The 24843-nt window shown below is 34.7% G+C and overlaps 3 protein-coding genes across 5 annotated transcripts; 1 reads left to right on the top strand and 2 right to left on the bottom strand.

Annotated features, from left to right (window-relative positions):
- Nucleotides 1–731: 731 nt before the first annotated feature.
- LOC105330865 (probable E3 ubiquitin-protein ligase MID2) lies at nt 732–2980 on the bottom strand. The gene has a single exon (XM_011432799.4). It carries the CDS (start codon nt 2752–2754, stop codon nt 871–873), a length of 1884 nt encoding a protein of 627 aa, XP_011431101.3. The 5' UTR covers nt 2755–2980; the 3' UTR covers nt 732–870.
- Nucleotides 2981–4075: 1095 nt separating this feature from the next.
- Nucleotides 4076–13365, bottom strand: LOC105330866 (signal recognition particle 19 kDa protein). 3 transcript variants are annotated; one of them, XR_010712823.1, is made up of 6 exons: nt 13209–13364; nt 10216–10291; nt 8323–8394; nt 7471–7582; nt 4550–5378; nt 4076–4283 (listed from the first exon to the last, which is right to left on the bottom strand). XR_010712823.1 is itself a non-coding variant. In XM_011432800.4 (5 exons), exons 1-5 carry the CDS (start codon nt 13274–13276, stop codon nt 5245–5247), a joined length of 462 nt encoding a protein of 153 aa, XP_011431102.2. In that variant the 5' UTR covers nt 13277–13364; the 3' UTR covers nt 4076–5244. The 3 variants fall into 3 exon arrangements, 2 of the variants coding, with proteins under 2 accessions (XP_011431102.2, XP_065937412.1); XM_011432800.4 differs by having other exon boundaries at nt 4076–5378; XM_066081340.1 differs by lacking the exon at nt 4076–4283 and having other exon boundaries at nt 5238–5378; nt 7404–7582; nt 13209–13365.
- A 137-nt stretch (nt 13366–13502) lies between these two features.
- On the top strand, nt 13503–24303 carry LOC117687950 (trichohyalin). Its single transcript, XM_066081326.1, has 12 exons — nt 13503–13594; nt 14985–15145; nt 17554–17684; nt 18077–18194; nt 18833–19003; nt 19710–19811; nt 20537–20647; nt 21424–21552; nt 22235–22317; nt 22545–22710; nt 23822–23946; nt 24235–24303. The coding sequence occupies exons 2-12, from the start codon at nt 14993–14995 to the stop codon at nt 24254–24256; spliced, it is 1311 nt and encodes a 436-aa protein (XP_065937398.1). The 5' UTR covers nt 13503–13594; nt 14985–14992; the 3' UTR covers nt 24257–24303.
- The last annotated feature ends 540 nt before the right edge of the window (nt 24304–24843 follow it).

Genomic DNA, 24843 nt, shown 5'->3' with positions numbered 1-24843 from the left:
TATACTTCCGACTAATATTCCTACGCATATGGGAAAAAACGTGATTTAAATCATTATGTATGTAACTTTATAAATGTTTTATTTTCAGGGTAAATTGATAAGATTACCGTTTTAGTAATTTACGTCTAATTAAAGATTTAAATAAGGTTGTCATTGCATAGTAAATAAAATAGTGCAATGCGCAATACGTGCGCAAATAGTTAAATTTGCCGGATGCCTCATATGGACACAACTGTAATCGGCCGAAGCCATTCACAAAAATAGTCTATATATCAGATCATAAAGTCCTTCTTTTACATATATAGGTAAATTTACGAACAACCGAACCCTGCATCGGTTAATTAATGTTACCAATATGTAGATGAACTGACTGCATACGTTTTGAATAATTTTAAGAAGTATTTTGCAAATATTAATTCTTAATGAAAGATTGAATGCCGGATGAACAACTTTAGTTTATTGAATTACAGCCCTGCAATTAATAAACTTAGATACATGCAGTGTATTCAATTGAAACTAAGTTACAGCCATAGACGTCTACATATGATGCAGGAATAAACTCGTATCACGTTAAAATCTATGATTAAATAAAATATTTAAAAAAAAACACTCAATAGTCAAGATTACGACTTGAATAGATTACTCTTAATATATTCTTTGTTCTTGATTTAAAACAGTGAACATTGATTACATGAATTATTTATTACAACAATTTTCTGTTCTTTATTTTTTTATTTTTTGAACAAAAAATAAATCGTACAATTATTAAAAATTACCATTAATGATACACAATAAAATCAGTCTCTCGTTGCAAAATTAAAGTATTAAAGTTTCTTTAAATAGTGGCATATAGCGTATATGTCAAAGGTTCTAAAAACGATATACAAAAATTGTATTATTTTTACTGCACACACATGCCACTCTCTCCTCCTCATTGATCTTGAAAAAGTATGGACTCGGAATACCCTCTATCACTCTGACAGGCTCTCCTTTGTTTGACAAGACGTGAACATTGTTGCTCGTGCTGCCGGCAACATAGATATTTTCACAGGAATCTGTATCCAAGTCGTGTGGTCGTTTCAAATTGGGACTTTGGTATTTCCAAACAACGCGTCCATCTTCGGTCATTGCTGTTATTGTTTCAGACACATAATCTCCAAACACAATCAGTCCGCTTTGTGTGGAGGTTATGTGTACAGTGTGGGATCCATCTACGTCATATTTTTTAAATATTTGTCCATTTTTGTCGAGTTTTAAGACATGTTTTTGACATGCAACATATAAGTACCCGTTCAAGCCTGTTATCCCAAAGACTTTATCATTCAGAGTAATGCTTCTAAGTTTATGGAAATCAGTCGATGAAAACACGTCAATAGTCTTTGTTTCAGATTTTGTTAAAAAGATTTCAATTTCACATTGATAAGCGCTGAATGCGTAATGCAGACCAACAATTTTTTCAATACATTTCCAATTTTTATCATACACCATAAATGCACTAATCGCGCTGTAGCTTGGGATCAAAAATCTCCCTCCAGATAAGAATAAACCGAAATAAACACTACCAGCTTCGACGGAAAACTCTTTAAACTTTTTCAGTTCAGCAGTTCTAATGTCAAAATTTAAGAAACTACAAGATTCGGAAAGTTTTACGTCTGCGATTGTTGTTAACTCTGTGAATTCTCTCCATTTAGGTGTTTTCATAACAGATATTGTTACATGTATTTGTGAGAAATTAAGACTCTTCAACTCAAGTAGTTTCCTTTTTGCTGAAACAATCTTTGCTAATACTTCTGCGTCATTCTCTGTTTTTTTCTGGGTATCTTCAATTTCTGTCTTACTGTGATTTAAACAGAGAATTCCGTCATCCAGTCTTTCTATTTTTCTTTGCAGCTTCTCTCTGCCTTCTTTTAATGAAATGAAGAGTTCTTCGATATGCTTGCTTTTCAACTTCTCTAAGTGTTGTACCAACTCCAAGTACTCTTTTTCTACATTAGCAACATTTTCATCTACCGTATTTTCAATCTCAGACAAATTTTTCTCTTCTTCGGTTTTGGCATTCAAATATTTCATTTGAAATGCATTCAACTCATTAAGCAATGAGTCCATCTGTCCATTCTCTCTTAAGAACGTTACAGCATCCTCTATAGTGTCGACCCTATCACATTTCCTATGCTCTGTTCCCCCACACAGTGCACAGCATGCCTGCTCATGGTCATGACAGTACAAATGCACTTTATCTTGTTGGTGTTTAAAGCAACAATTTTCTATGTTTACCTTGGGAACTACTTGCATGGATTTCATTTCGTCAACTGTAAATATGTCATGGTCTCGAGTTCCCAAATTTTTCCTGTGACACTTCGTGCATAACTTACACAGGTATTCGTTACACGATACACAGACATCTGCAGCCTCTTCTTCATCTCCGTCTCTCAAACAAGCTTCACAACGTTTTTCATTTGGTTGATCAACCATTTTCTGTAAAATGACATTCATCGGGAAACGGTCCGCCCATTCCTCTGATTTTCCAGAATCCCCAAGACTTGGGATATACACACGACAAATTGGACAATAAAATCCCAAACGAGGTTCCGTAGATTTGGATTGACTGACAATATAAGAATGTAAACAATCGTGGCAAAACGAATGTTTACATGGGAGATACCTCGGTGTTTTAAACTTTTCAAGGCAAATAGGACACACTGTAACATCATTGACTGTACATGTACTTGCCTCAGCTTGCGAAGTCGCCATCATTGGTGTTCAAAATAGGAAAAAAAGAGTTCAGGTTTACCTGAAAGATTACGAAAACTGTCCTCAGCTTTGTTTCTTTGTCTTTTTATCTACAGTGGACAACGGATTCACAGTTCCAACATGTAAAAAACTTGGTATGAAGAACCTGGAGCTCCTTGGGTCTGTTGTACTCCAATCTGATGTGTGCGGCCTGATACAGGAAGTTTAGGGTGTGGACAATTCGGGACATAATTGATACACATAGTGCAACTTTCCCAAAATGTAATACTGCAGCCTATGAATTTTTTCTGATTTCATTTAAGGAATAACGAGTCATTTTTTTAGTATTATGAGGTGATCAAATAGGTAAGGAGTGATAAAAAAAAAAAAGAGATTAATTTGATTACGCCCGATCGACCGTATTTGATTGTTACGTACATGTACTTCTGAATATTTTGATTAACTCATAAATTCAAAGAATAATTTCCTTAATTAATACTTATTTGATTTCCAGCAATTGTAATTTATAATATAAGGATAGTTATTGATGAAATGTATTGAACAATATCCATTACAAAATCGATTTGTAGTGTTATCACAAATGAACTGGAAAATGTAAATATATTTGGCTAAATCTAGATTGCTACATGTATATCTATTCCATCTTGGTTTTTTGTTTGACAGAAAAAAATTAAGTATGTTGTAGACTCAGGTATATAGCATTCCTTCTACATGTAGCTCGGGCTAATGGGTTAACCCTTAACTAAATTGCTGAAGTGCTGGACTTGCATTCCAAAGGACTCGGATTCATACCCCAGCAGAGGGAAAAAGTGTCTCTGTTACATTTGGCGCCCATGTTGGGACCTGGGTATTCTCTGGAAAGTGAAAGAGATTGTCTCTATAACTTTGCCCCATAGGTGTTGGCACTCCCGAAGAATCGAAGACGACTCTTTTCTTGGAGGGGGACAAAATGGTAGAGTCGGGTATATGACATCCCTGCCAGCTCTGGCTAGTGAGTAACCCTTTAGCTCGATCGGTAGAGTGATGGACTTGCACGCTAGCGGACCTGGATTCGAACCCAAGCAGAGGCAAAAAGTGTCTCTGTTACAGGTACATTAAAAACAAACTACACTCGTTGATACCTTTGACGTTACTTAGAGGACGCCATTGAAGTAGAATATAATGATACATGTAACTGGTGGTATGTGACACTGCAAACCCTTAACTTTACCAATCAATTCAACCATTACTGATGTTTTCATTCATATTTCACCTTCTTTCAGTGAGAGTTCTAGTGGTATCATAATACATAATGCAATGTAAAAACAAGGATACTTTTGAAATGTTACTGATTTTTTATGTATATGTATATCTGAACAAAACACACATCAGATGCAAGTACAGAATAAAATGCATGACACTGATAGTCAGGTTGTTTATATAGAGAGGATGTAGTGAATTTTTTTTACTTACAACAAACTCAACATATATAACTGTGAATGTAATGATTTAACTACTTAAATTTGTGCTTCTAATGTTCACTCTGTCAAATACTTAGGCCTAAAAAAAAAGTTGTGTGTTTCGGGTAACCCGACCTAACCTACAAAAATGGCCCGATCCTACCATTTTTAGATGTCTGATTTTATCCGATTGTGAATTTTATCTTATTTCCAATAAAAAATACGTTTTTAAATATGAAACAAACAAACATTCTTAGGATTCATACAAAAAAAATATGATAAAATAAAAAAACATCCCTACCTACGTAACCTAATTTTTTCATCAGTGTTACCCTAAACACACACTTTTTTTTTTAGGCCTTATTCACAGAATCAACTGATCAATCCAACAACAATTTGAAAATAAATTACTAGGGTACATATTGATTATTAGTTCTGATGGATGAGATAATTTAACTCAAATACATTATAAGGCATGGATTATCGATAATACAACATCTTACAGTATACTGCTTATCTTAATATGTGTATTTTTGTATGTGACACTTCTTGGTCATCACAATTAGAAGAAGTTCACCACCTTTACTTTGGAAAAAAGTTTGCTGTACCTTACCTCAATGTAAATTGTGCAACATTTGCTGTGACTTCCATTAAGCATAAGAAAAACAGTTTCATGCATTTGTAACCTGTAAATGGTGTGAAAACAGACCTAGATATCTGACTAATAGATTTCATAATGCAACATAAAAATAATCAACATAAACCCAAGTTTGCATAACAAATTTTGTGTAGGTCGCACAAACAGCTCTTTCATGCATCATACACACAAACTGATTCATATATAAAGTCACATTTCTCTACATTTCCATGAAGATCTCCATAACATTTTTCTCTAGTTCATTGATTTTCAAACACAATAATTCTGTCCTTCCTTTTCCAAGAAAACTCTTTATCCAGTTAGATTTGGAATTTCAACCATTCCAACAATTCCCACACAGTCCTTGGTTCATTACAAGACACTACCCCTATGGAGCCCCTCTCCGTTTCTTCCTAGTTACTTCCCTTTGCGTCCTTTCTTGGACTTGCTAGAGGTCTGTTGCTGTGTCTGGGCGGGCTGAGAGGACGCCGCCTGGATCCGCGTCTTCAGTTTTGGAATCTTGTCGCATATAACCTCAAGCACTGCTCTCCCTGATAAAAATAATAACAGTTAAATTCAAAAAATCTACGGAAAAGTGATATACCAGTACTGTAAAATACAGGATCTGATAAGATGTTTTACGGTGCTACCGCTGTGGCGATTGCAGCTAGGTAAAGTATGACTCCTGCCAGTATATATTTAATTTCTCTATCAAGCAATTTTACCCCCCCCCCCCCCAAAAAAAAATAAAAATATTAAAACATCATATGAGGCATGTATCGCAGTCTATACCTAAATTGCTAGTACACGCATTACAGATGGTTGATCCACCTCTAGTTTATCGCGGGAAATATAGCGCGAGAGCACTGTGACGTCATCCATGACCTTTTTTGTCTTTGTTTACGTATCTTGGCTTAATACGAAAGAATGGGGCATGTAACAAATCTCTTGGGTCTCACCAAAGCTTGTGCAGTACTCATAACGTGTCTTCAAACCTCAAGACACCGTAAATTACAAGTAAAATGTCGGCCATTTTAGGCATAGCATCACGGGTGAAAACATAAGAGAGCATTATGGGACGTACACAAAAAAATTTGTTCGATGAACTGTAGGTTTAGCTCTTTTTTTTTCCCGCAGACACTGGTTCTTAGAGCTCGCTTCGCTCGCTATTATTTAAAGCTTTTATTTAAGAAATTGACAGAATTGAATTTGGTTTACTGGGAAACCTTTTTTTTCAGTAAATGCAAGAGGTTGTTGAGGATCGAAACTGAATGCAGAAAGTGCGGAGGGGGGGGGGGGGGGGAAGAAGTATTGGTTTTATACATAAAATTGTATAGATACACCAACTAAATCTTTACGAATGGAATTACAATTGGAAGACTGTATTTTGTAAACAAATTTGGGTAGCAACAATCTATACAAGTTTTGACAATACAGTGTGGTGATGTTTCAGTCACTGTCTGTGTGAAGTTACTAGGCCAAAACAAAAAGTATTACATGTATCTCAACACGGCCATATAGCTGGGGCAATCAAATGTTTGTTTTATCTGTAACAGAATTTTATGATCATAATAAGTTAAAAACATTCATGCTTTATTCATATTTCACCATCAACATTATATAACAGTTCATCTATATTTTACATGTATATATTTAGAAACAGACTTCTATCCCTATAACTCCCTGTCTTTTATGCACCTATCAAGTAATCGTTATTAAATTACTTATCCTAGTGGCTTCTGATATTTTATAGCCTAAAGTCATTTCCTCTGTATGGTCACTTACATACATGTGGATAGGATCAGGTGGTTCAATATAGCCAATAGTATGTTTTTATAATTTTTTCTCGCTTTAACTGAGTAGCCTTTGTGACAGACCAAGGCTAGGCTTCTATTTTCTTCAAGAGACAATTTATCATATTTATTTATTTGACCAACATTTATGAAATAATGTATTTTATAAAGTATCTCTGTAGTTCATACTTTTGATATCTAAGCTATATTATAATTATATTTCAAATATATGTGAAAGCTTTGTTATTGTTACCATATTTAATACTTGTAGTTAGAGAGTACTACCGTTATCAGAGCTAGTAATCAGGATTGTGAAACCTTGTTCCATAAACAGGTGATCGTTGCAAAGTTATATTTTTATGTTTATTATATGTATCTTGAAATAATGTAATCTACAAAGGAGCTACATTGAAAGTTTATGTTTTTATTTAATTCAATATTGATAGTGATATTGAGCATATATTTCTTGTAAATTGTGTTCAAGGGCAGTTACTCTTCTTGACCCTGAAAGTATGATGCATTATAATCAGAGTTATCCTTCTTTACCATTAGCTTGATTAGTGAACTCTGAGCAGTTATTTATTTCATGAATTTGAATATGATTGTATTCTTTTATGCTGAAACTTACTGTAAACATTGATAATTTTTAAGCTGACATATATTAATTATATTACAGGGTTCAGTCCTTTAATCCCTATGTCTGAATAAATGAAGAACCCTTAAGTGAACTTGTATATTTGGGACAACCCCCTATCACACATAGCTCTATATATATCTCCTTACTAGTTTTGTACTCGGGCATGAGGAAGCCGCCTATCACACATACATGTAGCTATATATATATCCTTACTAGTTTTGTACTCGGGCATGAGGAAGCCGCCGTTCTCGTCGCGGAGTTGTACTCGGATCCGTCCCCGGACTTTTGGGTCTCTGTGATCCAGTTCTCTGGGATAGACCTTGTTCTGTAGCAAAACAAGCCAGACTCGTGCATTTATCAATTATACATGTCATATCTAAGCTGGGAAGCATATACATGTATCTAACTTTTTAAGACAAACAGCCTACAAACAGCACTGTGTGCATTAAATTATATTTCAATAGCAGTTCTAGACAAAAGGGCATGCTTTATCGCATTATCACCAGTGTGAGATCGGTTTGTCCAGTGTGAGAATTTTCTGTCTTACACTGTGTATTACTACGCAGCTTTAAAATGTAAACAAACGTTGTAGGTACATGCAAAATGATGGACTGAGATTATCCATTAAGTCATTGTTTTGCTAAATTATTTACAATTTATTATATTTTTAGTGAAAATATTGTCATACACTCTCATTTTGACTTGCACTATTTGATGCACGTGGAGGGATACATCAAAAGTAATATTTTGAACATCATCACAGAAAGTTGTCAGTCATTAATTTTTCATGTAAAATAATGTGAAAAAAATAATCACTCATTATATATTCGTGTGTGATAGTGACATTCCATCTGGGGCCAAGATTCACTGTCTAGGACTCCGCAAAGCCTCGCCCTAGAGCGTGAATCTTGTCTCCTTGGAGGAATTTTAATATCCTACACTCATAATAATCAATGATTCCATTAATCCCACACTCGTAATAAAGTGAATGATTCTATTAATCTTATTTTGATCCCGATGCTGACTCCCGAGGCCAGCAATTATGAATGATTGTATAAATCTTACCTCAATCCCGATGCCGAATCCCGAGGCCAGTAAGACGTCCTTAATCTCATTGTAAGTGGGATTCTCAACACACTGAAAAAGGATATTACTCATTAGATTGCATAATTAAAACAAGTTTTATCAGAACATGATTTTCTTCTACAAAAAGAATTTACTGTGGAATAATGATTGTTAGTTGTGACTTTGCATTACATACTTGGTTGGTCACATGATCAAATCCTGTGACGCCCAAAGGGCTTCTCAGAAGATCTGATCACGTACCAACCAAGTTCATAACACGATGAACTTTTAACATTGCTGTTTATAACTTATATTTACATTTAAAAATGCAAATTGTTTAGAATTGTGAAAATTATCAAGATTTCATGTTTACAATAATTCAAGCAATAGAGTGTGCTATGATCATTGTGTCTTCATGAAAAAATTCATACAAAAATGAACGTTTTTGCTATTCTATAGGTTCAGATAAAGAAACAGATTTGCAAATGTAAATATATAAGGAATAAAGAATCATTCTTTGAGTATTATGAGGTGATAATTTCGGTCGGGGCGTGATCAAATCCAATAAAGCCCGAAGGACTTTATGATAGATTTGATCACACCCCGACCGAAAGTATCATCTCATAATATTCAAAGAATGATTCCTTATTACTTATATTTATATAATTTTAAGCCATCGTACCATTATATATTTTAATGATAGATAAACGAACCCCGCTGGCGCCTCGATTTGGCGTCATTTGTATTATGGGTTATATAGTACAAAATCGATACGTAGTGTTATCAGAGGCGAATACACTGGAAAATGTAAATATAAAATTTTAATTTAAACATTCAGACAAATACATGTAAGATGACTCAATGGTAATCTATGAACACAGACTTCATAATGAACAAAATCACAGCTACCAGAGGAGGTGATAGAAGAAAGACTAGTCAACTATAGATTAGTTCATTTGTATTGTTAAAAGTGTTGAAAAACTTAAGACATGTTTTAATGAAAAATAGCTGATTTATTTCAGTTTGGCATAGAAGACTCTATTGCTACTGGCTACATAAGTACACCGTATTACATCTACATTACATCTACATAACGTCTACATAACATCATATTATTCATGGATCACATCTTTCCACAAGGAGGAAGTGACAAACATGAAATAATCATTGTGAATTTTGTACAAACTTATAATAGCTCATGACTACTCTGATTCTGGTAGGTGAAGTCAAGACATGAATGCCATATTGGTCCGACAAGACAAGAGTCCATTCAGACAATTTCTTGATTTTCTTTTAGATTACATTAAATGACTTATAATCTTAATATGCAAAGTATAAATTGTGATCTATTGAATATATATACAATTTTAATTTAATTCTAATTGTAACGCCTCATTTGATTGTCTAAACAAATTCATATACATCGTATAACATAACTTGCCTACGTCACAATACGACACGCATGCGAAACATATTAGTCCGCTTGATGTTACATTTAAATTTTGTACATATTAACATATTTTAACTAATTAATGGGCCTTATTATCTGATTTAAGTAGTAAAAAATTTAATTATAAGGAATAAATTTAATTTCTACCTATGTTATATGAGTATAACAGAACTTGGAACAGTTTACACTTCGCGTTTTATAAAGCCTAAACTGCCCCAAATTATGTTATATTGTACAGTATAACATATGTAGAAATTAAATTTATTCCTTACGTAATGTAATATAATGTTATTATATTGAAACAATTTCAATTACATAGAAGTCTGGGTTTTAATGCCGAGCTTGCTGTAGCTGTTATTGTGCCATGTTGTCGGTGAAATAGAAAGATCATCTTTCCACAATACAATAACTTACCAATTTTTTTCCACAAAACAATAGCTTACCCTGTCTTTGGGAAGTCTCCGTCCTTCTGTCACAGTTTTTCGACTGTTGATGTACGCCGGGTAAATACATATCCACCTGTGTGAGGGAAAAGTTGAATATGACATACAGGTAACTGTTATAGATGATGATTATAACTATACCACATCTCTTATAAACAGAAAATGTTCTACCTATGACTTTACACCTTAAATAAATGGATTGCAGAAGGTATTACTAAGATAATTAGCTAATCAGAATCATGCTTCTCTCTTTTACACATACTCTTAGTACACATTTGCATGTGACCATTTGCATTAATAAAGGAAAACCAATAAACCAATCAGATATACACTAGGCAAAATTGCTAACGCACCACCTACTACTTCTTTGATTGTTTTAGATCTGAACGCAACAAAGATTGATTAGTATATTATTTTAACATTTTATTATAATACAGAAAATGAAACATCATTTGTTGTAATCTTATTGACCAGTTGCTTTGAGTACTGTTTATGAAACATTGGTACCCCCCATTATGTGATTCACAAATCAATATCAGGTGTGGGCTCCATTTGCTCGGATAAATGGGATCTGTCTGTCTTTTCGCCTAGTATTTACGCGACGCTTTGGAATTCTTGCTCGGTCCCTCACACTTCCGGTTTGCGCAAATTTCTGGTACAACCTTGCAATTGATGTGTGGTGCCTTTTAAACACTTTGGCTACCTTGAACGACATTTTTTTTATTTGATAAGCATGCTGTGTCATGTTTTAGCAAATAACACCGGTAATCGTACAATTATTAACATTTTTTCTATCCTCACTAAAGAAAAATTCTGCAGAAACCATACTAACTGTCCTGCCACGCTCTTCTGCGATCAAACGCGCCAAACCCCGTCGGGTTTTTTGTAAGGTTTTAGTAATGCATGCATCAATAATAAGATCACAAAAAAGAAAGTAAAGATTTATCTTTCCAAAAGAAGTGTGAGCACGATTTGAGCATTTTTAAAGAAGAGTCACGCTTCGGTTAACATTGCATCCATTTATCCGTTTGGACATTTAAATGTCTTACTTATAATTTAGGCGACTTATTTAAACATTAAATATATCTTTACAAAATTCTAGGATGTAAATATTATTTTATTTCAAATGGTGCATTAGCAATTTTGTCCAGTGTAGTTTTACTTATCAAACAATCCAGTGCAGTAGCAGGGGAATGAGAATAAAGTAGGAGGCACTAGATGTGAGTGTCGAGAGCCTTCTAGAAAATTCTGAATTAAACTCAGAAGCCATTTGAAGCAATTTCCCGCATTCCAGACATAAAAATGTAGCATACAGATGAGTAAAAAAACCAACAAGTTTAATTAAGTGATCATTCAATACTGCATTTTACTATCTCATTTTATCAAGAATGCATGCATGAACGGTATTTTTTTAAAAGACAAATAGAATTTGGGAATATGTTCTTTCTTTTCCTTTGCAAGTTTCTGTTTCTTTTTAGGTGAAGATATGTTCCAACCATACACAGTTAGGAAGTTCAATAAAATCTTGCTTCAGTCTTCCAAAGCCCATAAACCCGTAAAATGTCGACCCAGGTTTGCCTATCCATTTTTATTACCAACTTGAAAATCAACAATCATTAATGAATTCCAAAATATGCAATATTTGCAGCAAATACAAAAATACCAGTCTGTAACATATCCTGAAATTTTTATGACATTGGTTAATTATTATCGTCCGAAATTGAAAAAGCTAGATCTGCCCCTGCTTTTATTTTGCCCCGGCCCGGGTTTGCCTACCCATTTTACCAACTGAAGACTCCAAGTTTTCCAATTTCTCCAACGTTTTTAGATGAGATCTACACTGAAAAATGATCAAATAACTTATCCCTTTGGTCAGACTAAATCTTTGAGCCGCATAATTAACACATCGTGTTGAAAAGTTTAACTTTGAGTGATGTATAATCAAGAAAATATTAAGAAAATGTATGATAAGTCAAGACAGAGCAAAAAACCCGCGAAAAGACTCCTCTTGATTTATCTTATGCTTTCGGATCTCTTCAATGTGTTTATTGGTTATGCAGCACAGGATCAAGATCGATGTACTTTTATTTAACACTATGAAAGAAGGAATCCGTCAACATTCTATGGAATATCATTTATGTACTGGATTCTTAATAAATGAAAACTTTAAACGTTAAAAACTTTGTTCTAGTTACAGTAATAGTAGGCGGCGTATTTGCCACAAGTAGGGGGTGAGAAATCGCCGGGTGCTGGCTCTAAAGGAGAACCCTGTATCTATACCCCTCCCCTTATCCTATCCCCCAATGCATTGTAAGTTGTTGGTTTTTTTTTTTTTTTTTCAAATATGACTAAATCATATGTACTAGTACAGTACATGTACAATATGTGTTTGATGTTTTAGGCCAGAGAATCTTCAGGTGGAATTTTTTTATTTCTCTCTTAATAGCTTTTCCACAAAGGTAAATGAATTATAATTGTGAAAAACTTTAGATTTAGTTGTCATCATCTGAAACTTATACATTTCTCAAGCTACAATTAATTGGTATAAGGGCTAACAAGTTTGCCTGTGGGGTCCTATATTTGAAACTTTAGGAGCCCACATGGCTAGTGAAAATTTTAGTTAAGTTTAAACCTTGAAATAAGACATAAAGCCCTGTGTCACTCTGTATGTGTTAATGTTAGCCAATTTGTTTATTTCTGAGGCACTGCTACCAGACATTATTTATATCTCTGCTGCTACATAATGGGAGACAAATTAAACGAAATTTAAACATATGTAACTGATATGAAAAAGAGGTAAATGAGAGTGATCTCCAATAATTCACACTTTCATCACGATCTAACGGACACATTCGCAGTTTATGACAAATTTCCCAAAACAGCTGTTCACGTAACTGATCGAAAAGTGCCTATCAAACATCGATTACCGCCAACCAGTATACCCCAGAAGATGTGAATAGATCGCCCTGTGGTCCGCTGTTACATATATTTACCTCTCTCTGTCAGAGTGTTTGAAGTCTGGGTTCCAGGGCCGTGCTTGCTGGGGCTGTTGTTGTGCCATGTTGTCGGTGAAAATGTTGATATCTGTGTCGTATAGACGCTTGATTTACCTTTTCGATACGTGTCATCATAAGCGCTCAAAAGACCTGTCAATTTGTAATCTCAATCAGAAAATATAAACGGCTACATTACTCATAAATTAGAATTTGTAGTTTAAATATACTTCTGTATTAAAAATAATTGGTGTTAATCATTGTTTGACGTTAAATTTATTCTTTTACGTTGAGTTACTATGGATCATAGTAATAGAGAGTTTCATGTGACGTCACAATCGTCGCTTCGCGGGAGAATTTGTATACAAGCCAGTTCAGCACCCAAGGTAAGAGCAATGACCATTGTATTTTAATAGATTGAGTCGAACTTGTATTAGAGTTTTGTTACAGTAATGTTTATCAAAAACAATATCTTCTAAGTATTTAACACGTTACATATGTTGAAAAGAATTTTTAAAACAATTTATAGGTATTACAGTCTGAAAACAATATTGATATTTTATATAAAAAAAAAAGATATTAAGATAAAACTTATTTATAAAAAGTAAGCATGAAAAATATGAAATAATGAGACGAACTCTGTAGATTCCAATTATTTTGTATTTGTTTTTTTATCCTCATTCATCTGTGTCCTCCTTAATTTATCCTTATTAATCTGTGTCCTCCCTTATTTATCCTCATTTATCTGCGTCCTCCCTTATTTATCCTCATTTATCTGCGTCCTCCCTTATTTATCCTCATTTATCTGCGTCCTCCCTTATTTATCCTCATTTATCTGTGTCCTCTCCCATTTATCTACCTGTGCCCTCCTTCATTTATAATCATTTATCTGTGTCTTCCTTCATTTATCCTCATTTATCTCACTGGCGTCGGAAGCAAATTGAAAGTGGGGGGGGGGGAGGCTAGACTAATCCTCAGAAATATTGAGAAAAAAGTAATTCCCAAAATCATGGAAATCCTAATCCGTGGGGGGGGGGGGGGGGGATATACCTATACTTCCAAAAGAAAAAAAAACTTACTTACCAAATTTTTTTTTTTGCAAAATCATGAAATTCCTAATCCGTGGGGGGGGGGGGGGGGGCTAGTATGCTTCTCAATCTAAGCCCCCCCCCCCTAGCCCCCCGGTTCCGACGCCTATGTATCTGTGTCCTCCCTCATTTATCTGTGTCCTCCCTCATTTATCCTCATAGACATTTATCTGTGTTCTCCGTCATTTAATATCCATATTTATTTGTGTTCCCCTTCAGGGTGTCATTGTGACTGATTATTTTATTTTTGAAACAGGAATAATTTAGCAGTATAGCGATTAGATGTCAATTGTAAACATGTACTTACATGTATAACCCATTAACCGACTCTAACAGCAGTAGCAGTGACTCTGATAGTGTAGACATGTTATTGGTACTGAGATATATAACAAGTGTTATAATTTGTTTACATATATCAGAATGTCTGACTCTAGCAGTAGCTATCATTCATTTACAGATATCAGGATATCTGACTCTAGCAGTAGCTATCATTCATTTACAGATATCAGGATGTCTGTCTCCAGCAGTGGCTATATACATCATTTATTGACAGATATCAGGATATCTGACTCTAGCAGTAGCTATTATTTATTTACAGATATCAGGATATCTGACTCTAGCAGTAGCTATCATTCATTTACAGATATCAGGATGTCTGACTCTAGCAGTAGCTATCATATATTTACAGATATCAGGATGTCTGACTCTAGCAGTAGCAGTGACTCTGACTCAGTGGAGGAGGTCGTGGTCCAGAGATATCTTAAGCAGGATCTACAGTCCAGCTTGGCCCAGGGGAGGGCACTCATCCGCCAACATCACGGCATCAAACCCCAGCCAGGGCACTACCGGGTCAGTAGAAACACCCTTCTACATAGAAGTTTAAAAAATATATAAATAGATACAAACCCAACCATTGGCTCTTTAGGTGTGTCGACGATACCCCCCCCCCTCCTCACCCCCATATCAATAAATAGATAAACAAACCCGACCAACAATACATTGAATTAATATATATATATGAATGCATGTTGCAAATATTACATAAAAGCGCCACCTGTACAAAAGGTCAGCATATACGTAGTTGCAGAGAGTTTTAAAAAGAAAAAAAAAACAAAGGTGTCATCTTACAACACAAAGCTCTGTCCCTCCTCTCTCTCTCTCTCTCTCTCTCTCTCTCTCTCCCCCTCTCTCTCTCTCTCTCTCTCTCTCTCTCTCTCTCTCTCTCTCTCTCTCTCTCTCTCTCTTTCTCGTTAACTATTTTCTCTGCTCATTATTGCAAAGCATTGAAAAGTGAGATGATAAAAAGATTTTTTATTGTAGGAACATCTATTCTTAAATTTGTTTAAGAGGATACGTGGTCAATAAATTAATCAGATCCGCCTTAAATATTTAGATATGATTTATATTTTTTGGCTTTAAATTTGAGTATTTGCATAAATCTTTGTACAAAGCTCTTCTTTTGAAGGAGATCAATACAGTATAAAAATGTCCAATTACCATCCAGCTATCTTAAAGGTATACTAAAACAACACCGTACTAAAACAAATCATTGCATCAACCGGATTTGTAGTTTGACAAGATTGCGTAGTAACGATCTATCATTTGGCAATATAAATAAACGCACAATTTTAAAGCTACAAGGTAAACAACCATAAAATATGTTAAGAAGATTATAAATAAGACAAACATCTTATCTAATAGATAGATATTGTGCAAAAAATAACAATGAAATCACAACTAACTTCATTCATCAAAGAAAATGAATATGTATTAATAACACTAACGATTGTGAGCGATCCATACATTACCGGTAATTTATAAATAAACGTTTCTAGAACGAAGAGCATCTCTCTCTCTCTCTCTCTCTCTCTCTCTCTCTCTCTCTCTCTCTCTCTCTCTCTCTCTCTCTCTCTCTCTCTCTGTTTTGGTCTACAAAGATCTAAAATCTAAAATCACTTGATACTGTCACATCTGTAAAAAAAATTTACAGCTGATAAAATGCTCTTATGCGCGCACTTTGGCTTTTCAAATATAGCGTGTCTCGCATTATAAAAAACAACAATCGAATGGATATTCTACATCATATACTGAAGATTCCTTATTTTACCCAAGTACTTAATTTCGTGTTCTAATGGTTTTTCAACAGATCGCGAGAACATAAAATCGCGAATGCCGCAATTCTATCATAGTAATAAAAAGCGGGATTTTAAAATTCGTGAGACTGGCTTCTCGCGATTTTACGCAAATATTAATATTAATTGCGTTTAATTAGGAATTAATTTTAAGTACTAGCATTGATACATAGACGCCTGTAAACGTTTACAACTGAAAGGATCGATTACACATTAAACTTATTTCGAGATATTAGACACTATGAAACCAAATTCTGTTTATTGGCGATGAGAAAGTAGACTCGATATCGATCGTTCATGAATTTTACTTACACTGACGATTTTCCCATAGTACAAACTACTGGGTATAAAAGTGCATCACCCAGAATTAACGATGACACCAACATTATGGAAAGTCTACTCCTTTGTTAGGCATTATAACCAAGCTGAAGTTAGCAGGCACTGACAGAAGTTAACAGCCGATAAGGAAAATCGTCAAAGTACTGGGAGTACTCGAACAGAAAATATTTTTACTTTATCATCGGCATACTTTAATTAATATCAAGATGATTAATGCATTGATAGTTATTAGGAGTATTGCCAACTAAGGAGGCAGTAAATATCATGTGAACAAAATCAAGGGAGATATAAACTGCTGAACAGTGTAAAAATTCAAGTAATTTCAAAGTCAGATATCTTTGATACGGGGTAACCAATTTCTATTCTTGTTTACAGCGGGGGTCATTTTTCTACGGGGGTCATTTCTCCTTCTGTTTAACATGAAGAAAAAAAAACCTGGGTCTTTTTTCTCCGGAAAAATCCAATTATTTTACAGCAAGGGGGCGGGGGTCATTATTCCACGTCGAAAAATAACCCCAGATCATTATTCTACAGGGGTTATTATTATACTTTACACAGACAGTGTGTTACAACGCGGTTCAAAGCAACAACGTGATGCTGCCGAACACGTAAAATGCCAAAAACTATATTATCGGAAAACTGAAATAAAATTTGTAAATTCATCACAGGCATACGTCAAACTAAAAATGTAAAAATACATTTGTTTTAAAACGCCTGTAAACATTTACAGCTAAACGATTGACACGTTATATATACTTTTATTGACACACCTGTACATGTTTACAGCTGAAAGATTGCTGTCACGCTGTCGTGGATCATAAAACTCACGGTTACCAAGGGAAGCACTGGGAAACTTCCGGTCCAACAGGAAGTCTGGAGAAGGGCACGCGAAGACTCACCACCAAGGCCGTGGACAAGTACACTATTTAATTAATCATGTTTCTTGGTGCACTCTACAATTAGCGTTGTGTTTAAGTGTGAAACCGTTTGATTATCTTATTTTGTCATATTTATTTTATTCTAAATTAACCGCAATGCTAAGTATTAAGGTAAATTGTCTATATTTTATTGATATATTATGATTACACAATATTTTCAAAAGTTGTATAGATTGTTAACATCTTTTCATAATAGAGAGATGGCGTTCATTGCAACTGTTTAACAATATCAAGGTCAATAATACAATTGTTCATGATACACTTGATAGACTTGATATTTAGATATGTTAAATTCTCACTTCAGCCAATCAGATTTCTGTTTTGTCGTTTTTGCCTTCAACCAATCAAATCTTGATTCTTTTTGTCTTCAGGGAGATGGATCAGGAGCGCAATTGGAGAGAGAAGCGTGAGGAGAAACTCTCCAAACTGGCAAGGGAGATAATCCAGCCGCTACTGGACGATTTCAACGATACTCTCGTCATTAGCAAGGTAATTAAAGAATTAATGCATTGTGTAAAATAGAACAGATACATCATAACTACCCGTGTCTTACAACATCTAATGCTGGCAACGCCATCAGCAAGGTGCATGAAGTATAAATGTAGTGTGTAATAGATTAGGGATCCCTATCTTTATCCTTGTGAGATGGCTACCAAAAAACAAGACTCGGTCAAGGACACTGTCCAGTGTCAAGTGGTCCATTTACCTCTCTGTCTATCTGTCTATCTTTCTGTAGCGAGCGATGGCGGCCGAGAACCGCCCGATGACCCACCACCAGGTGTCCGTTAAAGACTCTGTCCAGTTGGCGTCTCTCTATTTTTATTTGTCTATAGTCTATATGTCTATCTGTCTATCTTTCTGTAGCGAGAGATGGCGGCCGAGAACCGCCCGATGACCCACCACCAGGTGTCCGTTAAAGACTCTGTTCAGTTGGCGTCTCTCTATTTTTATTTGTCTATAGTCTATATGTCTATCTCTCTATCTTTATGTAGCGAGAGATGGCGTCTCTCTATTTTTATTTGTCTATAGTCTATATGTCTATCTGTCTATCTTTCTGTAGCGAGAGATGGCGTCTATCTATTTTTATTTGTCTATAGTCTATATGTCTATTTGTCTATTTTCTGTAGCGAGAGATGGCGGCCGAGGACCGTCTGCTGACCCACCATCAGGAGTCAGTTAAAGACTCTGTCCAGTGTGAGTTGGTGTGCCGGGAGAACGGGCGGAGGGTGGATGAGATGGCGGAGAAAGAGAGGGAGCACCAGGTCAGGCTACTGATGGCCATGAAGGATGACGCCATGGTAAGGGAGCATCCATTGTACCCTGATCATCTTTCTTAACATTACATTTCAATTAAACGATTTTGTTTAATCAAATTGATTCTTTAAGAATAAAATTTAACATCTGAAATGGTGATAGTTTACCAAAACCATAAATCAAATTCAGCTCCGTTGCTAAGGAAACTATCTTTAACTGATTTCCATAGTAACGTTTCATGAATTTAATTTATATTTTCCATACACTATTTGTGGACCATATAAAACTAGTATGTGAAATTGTGTACATCTCTGTAATTAAACCTTAATATTTACATTATCCAGTGTCTTTGTCTGTGATAACACTACGTATCGATTTTGTACTATATAACCCATAATACAAATGACGCCAAATGGAGGCGCCGGCGGGGTTTGCTTATTTATATTTAAAGATTTAATCGTACGATGGCCTTAAATTATATAAATATAAGTAATAAGGAATCATTCTTATTATTATCTTCGGTCGGGGCGTGATCAAATCTATCATAAAGATCAAATCTATCATAAAGCCCTTCGGGCTTTTTTGGATTTGATCACGCCCGACCAAAATTATCACTTCATAATACTCAAAGAATGATTTCTTATTCCTTATTTAAGCTGCTATATATTTGAAATCAGAATTATTTCCTTTTTTTTAAAAGCCATTAGAATTCAATAAGCAGTATTAGCTTGTTATTTTAATCACCTCCAGAGAACAGCCAGCATCGATTCGTTGGTAGACAGCATGGCATTCACCAATCAGAAACGTTCTCTCATCAACACTGATCTAGAGGAGGCGTCAGAGAGGTTACAGGTCAGATGATCTAACCAGTCCTCACTTACAATCATATGCTTTTATTGTATTCATATGTATTTTTGTTAAAGGTCAGATGGTGTAACTGTTCTTCACGTACAATCATTCGTTTTTATTGTATTCAAATGTTTTATTGTTAAAAGCTAAGTAGTGTTGTGGTAAAAGTTTATATTTTATTGATCACTCAAAATGTATTGGCACTGTGTGCATTGGTTTTCCATGATTGAGTAATGCTTATATGTCAGGTGATTGTCGGATTTGATTAGTTTTCGGGTCATATTCAAAAGAAAAAAATGTGTGCCTACAACAGTGGGTTAGTGTTTTAATTTTATTCCTGTGATGAAGACCCCGTTGTAATATTATTTCAAAAATGAGTTGATTATAACTTACTGCGTTATCATCAGAAGAAAAATCATAATGAAGTAAATGTAACCAATTTGTAACAATAATGAAGTAAATGTAACTTCTATTTGATTTGGAAAGAAACTGATTTTACACATAGCTGTAAGATTGTTGTCCATGCCTTAATGTTTTGCGTTATTACATACAACCTTTTCTCAATTTCTCTGAATTTCTGAACTTAATAATAATATAAATCTGGCTACATAGGAATACAACAAAAAGTAACAAAGTTTATCTGAATCCAATTCTTAAGTGAACACTATCACCGTGTATCAGTCATACTACTATAAAACACGTATTGTAATTTCCGTCACTATCTCCAGGACGACCAGAAGGAGACAGATGTTGAGTACAACAAGGCCGTGGGGGAGATGCTGGACCAGTCACTGATCACAGTGGTGCAGGAGTCCCACAAGGACATTCTCAAAGAACAGGTAGATTGATGTAACGTCATAATCAGTAAACAGGTAAAAACTATGCTCCAGGAAGTCCATAAGGGCTGTCTCAAAGAACAGATAGATTAATAGAACCTTTAATTATTAACAGACTATTACATAAGTAATGAGGAATGTATTCTGGGGGAAAGTGGTAAGACCTTTAACTGATACATGTGGTCCAAAATTGCCATAAAGACATTTTCTAAGAATGGGTTGGTTAAAAATTAGTAAGGTGTATTAATATAGATTTGGAAAGAAGGGAGATAAATCATGACACATATTATGACATAATTTTAATGAATATTAAAGTATAAAATATATCATATTTTAAAAAAAAATACATAATTTAATTCTGGTTTTAACGTGCCTTCTGATTGGTTAAAAATTTATTTTATTTAAAACGTGTAAAGAATGTTGTCTACGTCATGGTAAGACTAACGTCAAAAACGTATCAATACGCCTGAATTACGTTTGAATTTTGTACAATTTTATGTTGTTTTAAATGTCAATGACCTTTTTTTATCTACAATCAAGAGTATAAAAATTAAATTATAAGGAATGAATTCAATATGTATTAGTTTTATAAGATATTAAATGGTTTGAAACATTAAACGCTTTTTTATAAACAGCTTCGCAGTTAAGATAGCGTAAAGTGCCCCAAACCAATTTATATCGTATAAAACAAGTATAAGTATTGAATTCATTCCTTATTGAATAAAATTAATCATGATTAACAATTTTTCATAAACACAGATTTGACACGATTCTTTCAGGAGGAACAAGCCAGGAAAGAAAAGATAGAGTTACAGAAGATGATTGAGAATGACAAGGTGGCGTACCAGAACCAGAACAGGTTCAGCAAGGCCGTGAATATGATCGTCGCCATGTACAGGGATCTGGAGGTAGGGGGCGCTGTAACTTTGATTTACTTCCTGTTACTGTCTTAAAAATAAAATTCTCGTGCATCTCCGGCAAACCTAGAAAAATGATTCCGAATGAAAATAACTAACGTGAACATTTTATAAATAGAGATATAATCATTGTCTTATATCATACAGATATTCTTTTTAAAGGAATGGTCGGCAAGTAATATCATTAGTCATCAGTGTAAATATAATGCTTGGCATTAAGCTGCATGGAATAAACTATATATAGCAAGATTTTGTTGATTTCCGAAAGATCCCGGCATGAATAAGCTTTACTTTTAGTAGGCGAATTATACTTCCGATAAATTTCCTTATGCATGTGTGAAGAAAAACGTGATTTGAATGATTATTTATGTAACCGTATACATGTTGTAATTAAAAATTTAAATGAGGCAGTGCAAGGCGCAATGTGTGCGCATAGTGGAATTTTCTGGATGCCTCATATGGTCATAAATTGATCGGCCGAAGCCGATCACAAAAATGTATTGCATATTTTACACTTTCGCACATTTAACTTTTAAAAAAATCATGTTGTTTTAATGCTAACGTATTGAATGAACATTCGAATTTGATATCATATTAGTAAAAAAAAACCCACGAGAATTCGCAACTGAGAAGTAGTAGTAAACGCTGTAAAGTCATTACATCTTTTGTACAGATGAAAGAGCACAAAGAGGAGGAGAAGATGAAGCAGTACGTGGAGGATGTAAAGTTTACCGCCCAGGAGGACATCGTCAGGATGTAAGTGTACTGTTTGCATTGAAAGCAGGTTTTTCTGAACTTGTTCTGTATCTAGAACAGATTTAATTCAGAGCCGAATTCGCGTTTTATAAAATTATTAAGACAGTTACAGAATCCAGATAAACAAAAAAATATAGCCAGAAGAAGGATGAATCAAAACGGCAATGCATTAATGATGAAAAAATTAATTCTATTATTTATGCTGCGCCGGGACTTTATTTTAACAGTGTGAACACAAAGAGGACCTGCTCACTGTACCGGAAGGAGAAGTCCAGGCGTATCCAGGAAGAGGAGCAGCTGGTAACCCAGGACAACCCGGCACGCGCCGCCATGATGAATGTGATGAACAGGGTTCAGAGACAGATGCTGCTGCAGAAATTTAAAGGCAAATGGGTGAGTACCCAGGGAAACAGGTGACTGAACAAGACAATGTTCGATATATTCGGGTAAACAGAAAAAATATTCTCAAAGTAAGTGGTTAATTAAAGGCGCAAATATATATTGGAACATATTTAAATGAAAAGGCAAATTGGTGAGTGATGTAGCCAGGACAGAGAGCACAATATCACATAGGAGAGTAAGCTGGAAAATGTTGAGTATGCACATGGGTAGACAGTAATATAAGCAAATTGGTGATATATACCGACAAATTGACAAGTAATACAACGAAATAAGTGTGTAAAAAGGCAACTATCAAAGTTAATGGGTGTGTGATACAAGGAAATGTATGAGATACACAGTCAGGTAAAATGGGTGAGTTACATGTATACAGGCAGATGGAGGAGTAATACAGGCAATACATGAGATACATGTAAACAGACAATTGGGTGAGACATACAGGCAAATAGGTAAGTTTTACGGGCAAATGAATGTGTTACATGAATGCAGACATATTGGTGACTAATACAGGTACACTGGAATAGTTGTATATAGGAAGATGGGTACATGTAAGTTATACAAATGGGAAAATGGGAAAATGGGAAAGATATTTGATTGTATGTAGACAAATGCTTGAGTTATACAGGCAAAAAGTAGGTGAGTTATACAGGTAAACAGTAGGTGAGTTATACAGGTAAACAGTAGGTGAGTTATACAGGTAAACAGTAGGTGAGTTATACAGGTAAACAGTAGGTGAGTTATACAGGCAAACAGTAGGTGAGTTATACAGGCAAAAAGTAGGTGAGTTATACAGGTAAACAGGTTAACAAGATCAGCATACAGACACCGAGGCTAATGTTCCGGTACACAAGGGATATTGTGAGTAGTTAAATATATTAGGTGATTGAAAGAGTACAAAGTCAATAAAAAGAAATATGGTAGGAAAAGGCGACTGGATCAACACGTTGCTCTTGATATTAAGATTTAGACAATATGAATAACGAAGAGAAAAGTAAAATGTAACATGACTTATGAATATCAACATCAAGTTTTATTTCAATACACAACATACATGTATAATACATAAAAATGTACATAACTCTTTCTCATTGTGTTATCTATAAAGGTTAATATCACAAACAAGAAGAAGGCGGGTCGAACAGAGGAACAAAGCGAAGAAAACCTCACTGAACGGGATAAGAAACTCCGGATGATTCGAACCAAGAACCGCAAGGAAACTAAAGTTGTTCGGTATGAGACGCCCTTTTAATCAAACGAAAAATGAACGTTCCGTAGATTAGGTTTTTGGGGTTTTTCTTTAGCTTGGATCAGATGATCAAGATAATTATAACTTACTCAGTCAAACAAATTAATTTCGGATCTCAAAGAATTTAAGTATCGATCACATCCTTAACATTTGTTTGAGTCATATCAAAGGCAGATTTATTTTTACAAAAATCATAGCCATATTTTCATTAGGAAGTATTCTATACTTTTTGTTACAGTTGATCTCATAAGGATTTTTTTTTTAAATTTCAGATGGCAAGATGAAGATTTCTAAAACTTTAATTCTTTATCAGATATTTAAATAAATAATAATGCATTTGGTTTCTGTTGGTCGTTTTTATAATAAAAATTAAAATCAGAGTTGGACATGCAGGGATTTGCTTTATGTATACATGTATTATCACGTCGTTAAAAGGTAGATGACTATAAAAAAAAATAAAGCATGAGTAGGAGAAGATTTTCAATCAGTTTCCGATTACTCTTCTGGAACACTTTCTTTCAAAAGCATATAATTTAAAGAAAAGATAATATTTCCTTCCTGCTATTAGCTTCCATTGAGAGAGAGAGAGAGAAAAAGAGTGAGAGAGAGAGAGATTAATACTGGAAATGTAGCCGTTTTGAAGTGTCCTCATTTAATCTACATAAAATATTCGTATTCTTCAAGGTAAATATTTAGTTCACGGCGTGACAAGGATTGAGATTGATAGATGTAGCGTGACACATTGACCTATAAACCTTGGAAGAGAAAAAGAGTGAAAAATAGAGAAAACTAGAATTTATTTCACGTTCGTACGTTCAATTAACAATTGTAAGGAAAAGTCGAATCTATTGTGTGTCTCATCATCTTACCATCCATTTCTT

The sequence above is a fragment of the Magallana gigas genome, chromosome 1 (assembly GCF_963853765.1).
Source record: "Magallana gigas chromosome 1, xbMagGiga1.1, whole genome shotgun sequence".
Lineage (NCBI taxonomy): Eukaryota > Metazoa > Mollusca > Bivalvia > Ostreida > Ostreidae > Magallana > Magallana gigas.
This window is presented reverse-complemented; position numbering and strand designations above follow the sequence as displayed.